The 11,849-nt window shown below is 41.7% G+C and overlaps 1 protein-coding gene across 3 annotated transcripts in view; it reads right to left on the bottom strand.

The window, feature by feature from the left end:
* Nucleotides 1-11,849, bottom strand: part of ANKFN1 (ankyrin repeat and fibronectin type III domain containing 1) — a 132,226-nt gene that overhangs the window by 9,899 nt on the left and 110,478 nt on the right. For all 3 annotated transcript variants that reach the window (XM_064676040.1, XM_064676039.1, XM_064676038.1), the window contains 5 exons: nucleotides 10,788-10,954; nucleotides 9,183-9,333; nucleotides 7,221-7,389; nucleotides 3,691-3,857; nucleotides 301-520 (listed from right to left, as the gene is read on the bottom strand). In XM_064676040.1, coding sequence (XP_064532110.1) covers nucleotides 301-520; nucleotides 3,691-3,857; nucleotides 7,221-7,389; nucleotides 9,183-9,333; nucleotides 10,788-10,954 — 874 coding nt within the window. The remainder of the gene's footprint in view (nucleotides 1-300; nucleotides 521-3,690; nucleotides 3,858-7,220; nucleotides 7,390-9,182; nucleotides 9,334-10,787; nucleotides 10,955-11,849) is intronic.

Below are 11,849 nucleotides of genomic sequence, written 5' to 3'. Positions count from 1 at the left end.
TAGTACCTGTCACTTCCAGCCTGTTCATTAAATGATCTGGAACAGGAAGGTGACAAAGTTGGCGGATGATGAGCAGTAATTCAGAGTAGTTGAAAGCAAAAAATGATTGTAAAGCTTGTATGAGGATCTCAGGATATTGAGTGGCAAATGATTGGTGAAATGATTGTTAGAATACCTTGGCAGGTACCTTGGCAGGTATGGGAAAAAATTTACTCCTTTTATCAAAAGACGTGCAAGAACTGTTATAATTAAAAGTGAGTTCAAAGATTGCACTTGGTGAACACAGGAAAATTCTCTTACCACTCACAGCTTTTCTCCTCTGGATTCTGGGCTCAGGGGAAGGGGGAGGTGAAGGAAGACAGTCTAGGTGTGAAGAGGTGGAGCTCATTTTCTTTTGAGGGTGTTCTTCTGAAAGATCCACAAACTTCTTTATGGGCAGGCCAGCTGCTGGCTGCTTGTACCTTGCATACTGCAGTGCCTCTGTGATCCATCTCATTTCCCTCCAGATCTCATCGATTTGCTGTGGGGAAAAAAATGGTGAAAAAATACAGTTGAGTATTAATTCTGCCTAAGAGTGTGCTTTCTTCAAGTGCCCGAGTAGGTGTGTGGTCACTGCCAACAGAGAGCAGCAGAATCCCCCGACAGGACTCTTCAGGTTGAGGTGGTCTGAAGTGATTTTGATGAAGTGCTTGTTCTCTTCCACCACTGCAGGGGCCACCAGACTCTCAAATTATGTACTTCAGGCCTAAAATCGGACATGGAAAGAAAATGAAAATTGTCTTTTGATCAATTTGTAGCACACTTGAAATGTGCTTTCATTCTGTACTGGAGTGAAAGTGAGACTTCACCATTGCAAACCCAGGGTGTCAAAACCAGCTCAGTTTAAATGTAGTTTTTAACAGATAAAGAACACACACAGGTGTGGAAGAATATACCTGTGTGGAGGGCTGAGGCACAGCTGTGAGTCAAACTGCAGGTTTCTCCCTTATCACCATTTTGGTCTGCATACATTTTAAAAGTATAAATCTACACAAAACCAGTTCTAACACATGAGAGATAAAAAGACACAAGTGCCTAAATCAATAGCAGGATGTAGCTTTAAGCATCTCTGCAGAGAGGAAAGATGCTGTTTAATGTGGGTCTGAAGTCTTTTGATAATGGAACACTTTTAACATCTTCAGGCCGTTCAGGATCATTGATGACTGGGCAAATATTGTTGCAACCATGAAATGACAGTAGCTGTGGGTATAAAATCCTCCTGCTGCAGTGTCCTTCTAGAACATCCCTTGTACTTCTACAAGTTCATTTAAATTGAGCCTTCATATTAATATTGCAGTGTTTGAGGGAAACTGCTTTGTAGTTACACAAGAAACATTCTGCAAGAATGCAGAGAGCCCTGGGTCAGTAAATGGAGAGGCAAAAGTGAGGGGTACTTTGTGCAGTGGGAATTGTCAAATAGGGGAGTGACAGAGGGATCAGTGAGAAGGAGACTGAGACTGATGTTCTGAGTTCTCCAGCAATTACTCTTAGCAGGAGATACTTCACAAAATGCATATTCAAAGTGTGGAATTTATTCCCAAGGGATATTGTAGATGCCAGATTAGCCGTGTTGGAGACAGGATAGCTGGCGAGATGGATCTTTGTTTTGACCTAGTATGGCCATTTTTATGTAAAGGTGAAATCCCGACTCCAATGATGTCAGTGCAAGCCTTGCCACTGAGTTAATTTGAGCTAAGAATATACACTGATAAGAATAGCAAATGGTTCAGGGATTAATTCATAATCCTGCATCATTTCAAGACTTCAGTGCAGCTCCATGAAGAGAATGCCAGTTAGCAAACATCTCACCTATTTGATTATAGAGATTTTATACTTCCTTTCTGTGATCCTCCCTCAACCCCAATCAAGAATCATACTGCATGCAGTTTAGTAAAATGCAAATCCTGTTGGTTTTCCCCCTGATGCCATTCTGCAGGTCATTTTAATGAACTGTGGTTCTTTTAAAATTTAGTAACATTAGAAGCATTACAGGATATAAATTACAGCTTAACTTCGGTTTTAGTCTCAGTGTCTGAAGATTTCTTTCCTTGCTGTGTAACATTCCGGTAAAGACTTCAAGCACCTTATCTGCTGGTTGGTTTTGGTTTTGATTTTTCTTTTTTTATTTTTAATAATTTTTACTTTTCAGTTGCCCTCTGACTCCTTTTCAGACCTGCATTTATACAGACTCCCTTGCTCTTTACAATGTTTGGTTTGTGTAGTGACTTCAACACTGTCTTAGATCTGGGATCACACAAATGCTCTTGCGGTTTCGTGGTCACCCCTGAAGATTGCGGTATGTGGTGGGCTGAGAGATTTTTGCCAATAGGTGGAATACAGCTGGTTTTCATTTTTTGAGAGGAAACCTGACAAGCCCAATACACTGTCACAATAATTCAGCACGAAGCACTGAAGTTTAAAATGTTCTCCCACGTTTTTCCCAGCCTATAGATGTGACTCAGACACTTTGGAGAAGAGGGACACAGAGCCGTCTATACAGCACATGCATATTAATGTACATATGGTTATTTTTGATGTGAAGGATAAAAATCTTCCAAATTCTCCTGCATACTGGGAAAAAGCTAGATTTTCTGAGTGTGAGAATGGAAAGGTGAAAAAGAGGGAGATGATTGAGAGGTGAAAGTACAATGGAACATTCCTCTCTGCCCCTCTGGAGGTTGCCAAAAGCACCAAGTGAATAAGGCAAAGGGGGTCTGAATGCAGAACAAAGGAATAGGAATTCATCTTGTTCATAATTATGGAGGGTCAAACATATTGTCAATGGGACAAATGATTGTCTCGGCCCCTGTTCCAGCAGAAGATACCTTGAATACTAAGAATAGAGAGCTGAAAACTTATCTGCACCTCTCTTGTAGAAAGGCAGCTCATCCATGTCCACAGACACACTCTGCAAAGGTCATGAGCTTTGTCTGGAAGTGGTTTACAAAAGGACAGCCTTTGCTATTCTGAACAATGGGGTGTAGTTCAAAGAGCCCTGAGTTGAGTTGGTAAAGTCTTGATTTGGGAACAGTCCAGGAAAATCAGTGTGAGAGACAGAGAATAAGCAAATTAGATAAGGATGGTAACATCAGTGGTCCTTCTGCACTGGGAGACTGAAGCAGTGCCACTGCATGGTGCTGGCCAGACTCACAGACCTTTCTGGGGCCAGCTTGCCATCTGAAATGCAGAGCTGCATTCTTGAGTGTGATATTGTTGATGCAGATTGTCTCCACAACCCAGCCTGAATATTCATTTTAATCTTTTTAATTGCCACCTTATCGTGGTGGAAAATGTCTTCAATTCATCCAGACAAAGAAAAACTCTTACACAACTGAATGCCCAGACATGGTGCTAACTTACCTCACGTTAGATGGGAGGGAGTTTTACAAGCAGACTGACACATTTCTTTATAACAGTCTAGTATAACTGTCATTTGATTTCGCCCATAAAAATCCTTCTATAAAAGCAACAACTAAGGAAAGCATGTTCTGGGTTTGAATTTCATAAAAACAGAATTGCACTTTTGATACAACTGCTCTTTTTATGATGTCTGTGAATAATTCTCCATTTAGATTTCAAGTTACAGCCCTATGCAATTTTTAAGAAAGCCACCTTAAAATCTCCTTGGAATAGTCAGAAACAGACTGTTACCTGTATGTAGTCTATAACTTGCTGGTGTCTTTGTTTGGCTGCAGCGACTTCACTGTCTGAAATTGCTTCCCTCAGGGATTGCTGGGTTTTCAGAGAGTCCAGCTCTATGACAGCAGAAAGGCGGCAATACAGGCTTATAAATTTTTCCTTGTAACAGCAAAAATGAACTGTGAAAAGACCAAGCGCAAAGGAAAATTGTTATATTCTGGTTATGAAATATGAAATCCTTAGGTTTCAGAACACAAATTTTATTAAATATAGTAACCAGCTCTGGATGGGTTACTTTAAGCTAGAAATAAATAATACAGGGTCTAATTCTCTTCTCGTTTACACTGGATTTACTCTGTAACTTCACTGATTTCAAAAGAGTCATTTCTAATTTATATCTAAGTGCAGGGATAATCAGGCCCTTAGTATGCAGCTCCAGAGGCTATCTTGCCCTTGATAGCTTCAATCAGAAAGGCTGTTTCTGAGGCTTTTATAGCTCATCATTTCTTTTATCAAGAAAGTAGTGACATGACTGGAAAATTAAACTCATCTTTTATTTCTTTTAATTGAGTGTTTCAGAAAGAAAGGATCATTTTGAAGGCTAGTAACTTTCTGTTGGGCTGTGCTGGCTTAAATCAGGAACTTCAGGGTAAATGACTCAGCAGGAAAAGCATTGCAGTGATAGCACAGTTTGGGGGAAAGAAAACCCTTTTAGGTGTTGCTACACATCATTCTCCGAACTCTCCTGCAGAAGGTGACACAGAAAGTTCAGACATGACCCTTTGCTTTGTGTCATTTGACTTAGGAGCAGCACAGAGCTCTTGGAGCTCCATCAGAGGTAGCAGAGACAGAACAGCTTCAGTGCCACGGAGCTTCTCAAATGCTGATTTACCTGCTTTCTTAAAGCTTATTGTTCCAGAACCTGTAACTGCTCAGGCAAAACTTAGCAGTTACCTCTACAAATGGCAGTGCAGACTTATTGGAACTTCTGAGGGAGAACAAGTTTTCAGAAATACTTCCCCATTCATTGGTGCTTCAGTAAATGCAAACATACAGCATGATCTTGTTAGAGCAGCGAATGCCTGTCCGTTTACTGGATTCTGGACTGGGGCAGGTATTTTTCAGGGTGTTTCAAGTGTAAATTGCATACAGTCTTATCATAAACATTAAAAAGAGAAACGAAAACAGTGTCACATGTCTACTTATCCCTTGCAAACAACATGATAAGAATAGTTGAGAAGATTTGTCAAACGAAGAAATCCAGTCACAAACACTGTGACAATAAAGGCCTAATCTGAACATAGAAATCTCACAAAAAAAGAGTGAAAGGAAGAATTCTACCTTCTGGTTTCAGCCATGCCTAGATATAGCAGGGATCCAGTCTGAATAGTGTGTGGTCTTACAGTGCATGTGCCATATGTGGTGGACTCTTGAGTGAATTACAGCCGCGGTTTCGGCTCCAGTGCTGAAGTTTCGAGCCTTTGTGGTTTTAAGTCAGACCCTTTAATGTTACTTTAACAAATGTTACTTCAACATAGTCTTTTGTGGTTATGCAATTATATAGTTGGTAGCCACCAGCTAATGGGGAATGGAAGCTTCTAATATTTGAGATGTGAATCACAGTCACTTTATAGAACATCAGGGATACATATATAATAAGTCATATAGAAATGTCTGCCTTTGGCCAGAAGATTGCTTACTGAAAAAAACCACTCAAAAGTAAAATTCAGATTTCCATACTGTTTTCTCCACCATGAACTGCTTTCCCACTGTAGCAACACTGCTGAACAGAGAGGGCTGCACCTGGAATTCCTTTTGAGAGATGTCTCTGTTGCGTGTTTACCTGCACCACATCACCCCAGGCAGTACCTGTTGCTTTGCCAGCCCGATGCAGACTGTGCTCCAGAATTGAGAGTGGCTCCTGCCTGTGGCCTCTGTGCCACATAACGAGAGTTAAATAGTCTGCACAACCTCTAGAGTGGAGATTAATTTCATCAGAGATTAATATGCTTCATGCATTAATTTGCACAGTGACACAGCCGTCCCCTCTCACCAGGAGAAATGATGTGCTCCAAACACAGAGGCAACAGGCCTCAGGGTGGCAGGGCAGGAGACAAAAGTCTGGCTTTAGGGCACTGCAGCCATGGGACGTGACCCAAAGCACTGAACTAACCCTTCATGTTCAATTACATTAGTTTTCCTTTGAAGGGGTAACTTTTCCTTGGCAGCCTACACCATGTATTGTGTGGCTGTACCCCTCAGAATTTTATGGCAGCTCAGCTGGCATCTGTCCTCCCACAGCCACCACAAAACCCCAGGGTTGTCACAGGCACCACTTTGTGTACTGTGGCTGATGTGGCATGAATACAGTCGTGTATTCCTGCCTGATCCAAATGAAATTTGTGTTGCTGGGTGATGGTGGGTCATGGATCTGTTGTGACTGCAGAAACATAGCCATGGTAAGACCCTCCATTAATATCTAAATATAGCACTGATATACAGAGACAGGAAGGTAATGGTGTCACATAACACCTGAGAGAGACATCACTGAGGACACAGTTGCTGCAAGAGGCCTGTTGTGTAGTGGCTCCTGGTGTACCAACTCCATCACTTTTGGCTCATATCTTTCTTCTCGAAGGCAAATGAAGGAAAGATACCCAGTTTTACAGGCCAGAAAGAAACAGAGCAGACTGATGTGAAAGGCTCAGCAGTCCCCATACTTAAATATAATATTCTTTCTAAAAAGAACTATTAAGTCTTTATGAGCTGCTTTTATGTGGAACCTTTCTTTTCTCTGTGGACCAAAGAAGAAGAAATGAGAAATAGAGGACCTTGAAGCTAAAGCATCTTATGCCTTCTGTGAAACAGCTGGAAAACTCTGTTTTGGAGAATTCTTACCCAGTCAGCAAGGCAGTGGAACAAGAGGGCTGAATCTGCTACAGTGCAGGATGTGCTCCCTAAAGAAAGAGATTCAAATCCAGTGCTTTGGCATTTTTCACACCAAGCTTTTCTTTCACCACAGCAATAGGACAGTCTCCTGCATTTTTCCAGGAATCAAAAGGAAAAAGATGACCCTCACATGGGAAAACCTATTCAGACCTTTCACAGTGTTGTGAGGGAGTCAGACCTTGAGTGGGACCATCGGCAGTCGGGAACTGCAAATATTCTCATTACAGAACCGGTGGTTATCCCCTTGACAACTCAGAGGGATGGTTTTTGCACCTCCTTTCAGGCTCCAACCTTGCTGTGTTGTGTGGTTCTGTTTTTTAAAGAACATCATCTTCCAAATAAGCTTATAGACACATAGTGGATAACTGTGGGCTTTGCTCTCTGCTTTGCATTTCAATAACGATGGCTACAGTATATGCTTTAACCGCTCTGCTCCCTCTGTAACTTGTACACAGTTATAGGTAGTGTTGTTGCCAAAGCCATCATGTGATTTATTGACTCTCCACTGGGACAAGGGGGAAAACAGATACAACTTTGTGATTTTATTATAAGGAGACTGGGTTAATATTTCTGGGTGAAGCAAGCTACTATACCGAGTTCAAACATCTGAAGAGGGAGGTTAAGAAATCCTGAGTGTGGGGTGTAAGGATTATTCTGTCCTGGGGCAGTGCAGACGTCGTCTGAGGCGGGGAGCAGGAGAAGAAAGGAGACATTGTGACCCAGTTCCAACACCTCCTGTGTGTACAGACGGAAGTGCTTTGCCTGTACAGGGACACGCGCGGGGGAAGAAATAGGAGAGAATTACAACATGGCACTTATATAAACAACACCCCAAATGATATAAAACATTAAAGAAAATTTGCACAACATCAAGCTCGGAATTTTTATAAAACATAAATATTTGGGGCGGGGGCGAGGGGGGAGTCGGGTCTAAATGTGGGTTCATGTCACTACATAAAATAAAGATTTAAAGCTGCAATGTTCCACATTAAAACAACACACGCAGGCACAACCCCCCTGAAAACAACATTTATGTTTCTTATTAGGCAGAAAATGATCACATGCCATGTGCTTTTCAAGATTATGATTGCATAATTATGTGAAAACATGAAAATGGATTCAATTAAAAACCTTTAAGATTCAATTTAGGGTTGGTTAAGAGAAATATGCAGCTCTCCCTCAACACAGCACTGAAAAGGTTTAACAAGTGCTGCAGCAGGAGAAAATGGCACAGGCAGGAGCTGGGCTGAGGCTGCTCAGAGCCACTGTGTGCAGCACTGCTTTGCACCCTGGGTGTGCACCAGTGTCACTGCCCCTGCTCCTGTTCACCACAGAAATAATAACAACACATCAGCAAATCTGTTGAATTAAAAATTCAATTCATTAACATAAAAGTTTGGTCCTGAGCCATCAAACCATTTGCAACTGTGTTGAACTGCAAGGTCATGTTGATGTCTGTCTCTCATGCACGATAGATGAGCTCAAATGCTTGGCTGAGCTGCAGCCTCAGGAACATATTGCACAGTGATTTAAATATTTTAGTCCCTAACTCTGAAAGAAAAAGAAAAAAGATGCACAAAAGCTATAACCTCCCAGCAAATACAGTAACATAGAGACCTGTACAGAGCCCTATTGAATTAGAGTGACTGACCACAAGGCAGCACACCATCTGTCTTAATTTTGGATTTACTTGAGTCTTACTTGGCTCTTCCCAGGCTAGAAGGTACAGCACTGATGGATTCCTTTTTAAAAGCAAAGCCTAAACCTTTCAAAATCAAGAAATGTAGAACTAGATTAATTTATTTTAAGGCCACATCTTTCTAGCTGCACAGACAGACCTCGAAGTGAATATAAAGATGATTTACTTCTACTTTAAGACCTCTTTACCCTTGTAGACCAAAATAAAATGGACTTCATATAAACAAGAAACAAACTTCTTATTTTTTCACAGATCTTTCACATCATAGATTCTCCTCCCTGACTTTATTTATTCACATATGCATTTCTTGTACCTAAATGTAAAGCCAGAAGCCAGATACCTCTCCTCACCCACAGCAATCTGGAGGTCTGGAGATATGTGTTTTAGAAGTGCTACGTTTATCTGGGTGTAAAAGAACAGCAGGATGCTGTGTCATTAGCAGGCCTTTCATGCAGCCTCACTCTGAAGCTCCCAAACAACATTCAGTTGCCCTGCTTGCCTGGAAAAATAACTATATTTTTCTTTGTCAGCTGGGTAACTCAGAACTACCAGTTTCATGCAGGAGTGCTTATTTGCACCTGCCTGAAGTGTCACGTATATGCTAAAAGATGCAAAAATAGGAGCTAATTGAAGTTTGTCTCTTAATCCTTATATGTTCAAATATCCAGGAAGCTGTTTGTCAGAGATGTTCCCCCCTCCACACACTTAAAATAACAGAATACAAAACTGCTCTGCTTTGCTTGCCTTGTAGCCCTGACACTGAATCCCTAATTGCAAGTTACACAGTTTGTAGCTCTTAGTTGTGTTCTTAAGAATCAGTTTTTAAAAAGGTGATAAATACCACAAAGGCAAATACCTGATGCAGAGGTAGATTGATCTGTTTGAGGAGAGCTTTCACTGCCGTCTGGAGCTCATACAAGAACAATTGAGTAGGGCAGTCTGAAGTATGATCCATACTTTCCACAGATTCTGAGCCAGAAAGTGTTTGGATCCATTCCCACTCATCTCTGTATGTTGAGTCAAGTTAAAATTAGAAATATAACAAAAGTTCAGTGCACAAGCAGGAATTCAGTGTATGTGCATTTGGGATCTGTTGATCGTTTAATCCTCATATACCCAAACGTTCTAAACCTGTGCAATCTCAACTGTTTGGGGCTAAAAATCTAACTTTGAAAAGTTTAATTTTTCTAGCACATGTACACCAGGCTGAACATGCCTTGCAAGCCTCTGGAAGTCCAACTGCCTTTGAAATATTTCACTAAGTCTTCTCACTCCAGGTTTTCTCTTTCATATTCTTTGTTCCCTATTTACTACAGTGCGTTTAAAAAACATGCTTTGGAAATGACAACAAATAGTGGACAGTTTAATCTCTGTGATGCTCTCTCTTCTACTCACTGCAGCCAAAGAACTTCCTGCTTTGCTCAACATATATCCATTTGAGACCTGATAAACATTGGAATCATCTCTCTGGATCAGATCCTTAATTCACCCTGCCCAGTATTCAGTCTTGAAAAGCAGCCAGAATCAGACATTCAAGGAAAAAAAAACTGTACAGGAAATCCCACTACAAGACAAGTAATAGATGTGGTACAGTCTGCTCCTAAATAAAGATCTGGTCTTAAACTTCAAGAGTCAGGGATTGTTATAAACTCTGAAGCATTAGGCTTTATATTCCTTCCAACATTGTTGTTAGTATTAACTACTACATTCTGGATATCCTTGTTATCCATGTAGATATCCAGTTCCTTTTTCCTCATGCAAAATTCTCAGCTGGTTTCTGAAATTACATGGGATTAAAAAGCTCCAGAAAAAAAAGCCACTTAAATATGTTGCCCACTAGGCAAGGACCAGGCAGTACAAACAGCGCACTTGCCAGTGGATAAGGGAAGGAGTGGACAAAGGGAAAATGGCTTTCCCAGAGCACAGCAGTTCATTGGGTGGTCACATTTGTAAATATGGTTTTCAGTTGCTGTGTGTTTGCTGTGGTTTAGAGTGACAAACCAGGTATGACACAAGAGAATAAACAGGAAAATCACCCACAGCAGTCTGTGGTCAGTGAAAATCCACAGGAAGGGTGGCACTGAATCCACTGGAGGCCAAGTCGGGGCTGCAGGCTGTGATCTTATGAACAGGTCATTACCCCTGTGCAGAATTTGAATGACCATGGAATGCCATCCTTAGAAACCAATAGGATCATGTGCACATGTACTGGGCTGGCCTTCAGACTGCGGGGAAAACACAGGTGCCCCTGTTTAGCTCAGAGCCAATCTCTGGGATGGCCCACACCTGAGCCAAACCTTCCTGCCACACACCTGAGCCAAACCTTTGTGCCACCCACAGCTCTGCAATGGCAGAATTGCCTTGGTGTTTACATTTGATCAGTTGTTTCAAACTTAAAAACAAATTTTCTTTCTCTCTTCTGTGTGTATGTGTGTGTAAATACATATATCTATTTACTTACTTGGAGACATTGCTGTTGTCCCGGATTTTAACATGACACAGGACATTGGGCAACTTCTGCAGCACCAGCACTTTGATTTGATCCACAGAACTGCAGAGTTTAAGGTAACCCAGATACAGGCCGGGAGGGAGGCGTTGCTGACTTCGTTTGTGATAGGAAAGTATGTCCTGTTTTAAGGGAAACAGTCCTACATAAAAATCTCATATTTTTTTTTCCACATAAGCAGAAGAGTTTGAGATCAAAAAGCAACAAATGTTTTTACAGCCGTCTTTTTGTTTCAAGTGTGTTCCCAATTCGCAAAGCATTTAAGCACATGCTTAAGCATAAGAATAATCCCTGGTAGCTTGGATGCACTTGGACAGCTTCTTACTTAAAGCCATACACAGGATCCCTAAGCTCTTCATGTCATGCAGGAATTGGCTCTAACAACCTGGGCTTTCAATCTTCTACAACTGTGGTGTTTAAACTGGCTTAAATAACCCCCACCTCTGCCTCCTGTCTGATCATTTCAGCAGTGAGCTGGGTCAGGGAACTGATTCCTCTGAAAAACAACTTGGGAAGAGGAGCAGTTGTTTTTCAGGCAGAGCAGTTCCCTGGTTCAGCTTTGGTGCAAGGCTGCACAGACAGAGCACTGGGGAAAAGCTGTCACCTGGGGCAGGTGGGAGAGAGTGGCTGCTTGAGCCAGGACTGTCCCCAGAGAAATCCCAGCCTCCAGCTCTCCAAAACCTGTTCTGTATCACCTGCTGTCACCAGGAAGTTCCCTGCGAGCCTGGGGCTTGGCTTTTTACAGAATTTAATTAGTGGCAACGTTTTCTGAGCAAATATCCTTACCAACAAATGGAGCATAGGAGAAATGAGTATTGATGGTGTATTTGCTGAGGCCAGGAGACATTTTTAAGGCTAGGTATAGCAGTCCCCCAGAACTACCCAAAAAGTGATGTCTGCTGCCATCCTGAGAAATGTGTGCTTCTGCAGTGGGCGAGGATTATGACACCTGGCCTTATGCCTTTGCTCTTGGAACCATCAAATTATCTGCCAGTGCTATGCTTGGCTCTGACCAGT

The sequence above is a fragment of the Pseudopipra pipra genome, chromosome 19 (genome assembly GCF_036250125.1).
Source record: "Pseudopipra pipra isolate bDixPip1 chromosome 19, bDixPip1.hap1, whole genome shotgun sequence".
In the NCBI taxonomy this organism is placed as follows: Eukaryota; Metazoa; Chordata; class Aves; order Passeriformes; family Pipridae; genus Pseudopipra; species Pseudopipra pipra.
This window is presented reverse-complemented; position numbering and strand designations above follow the sequence as displayed.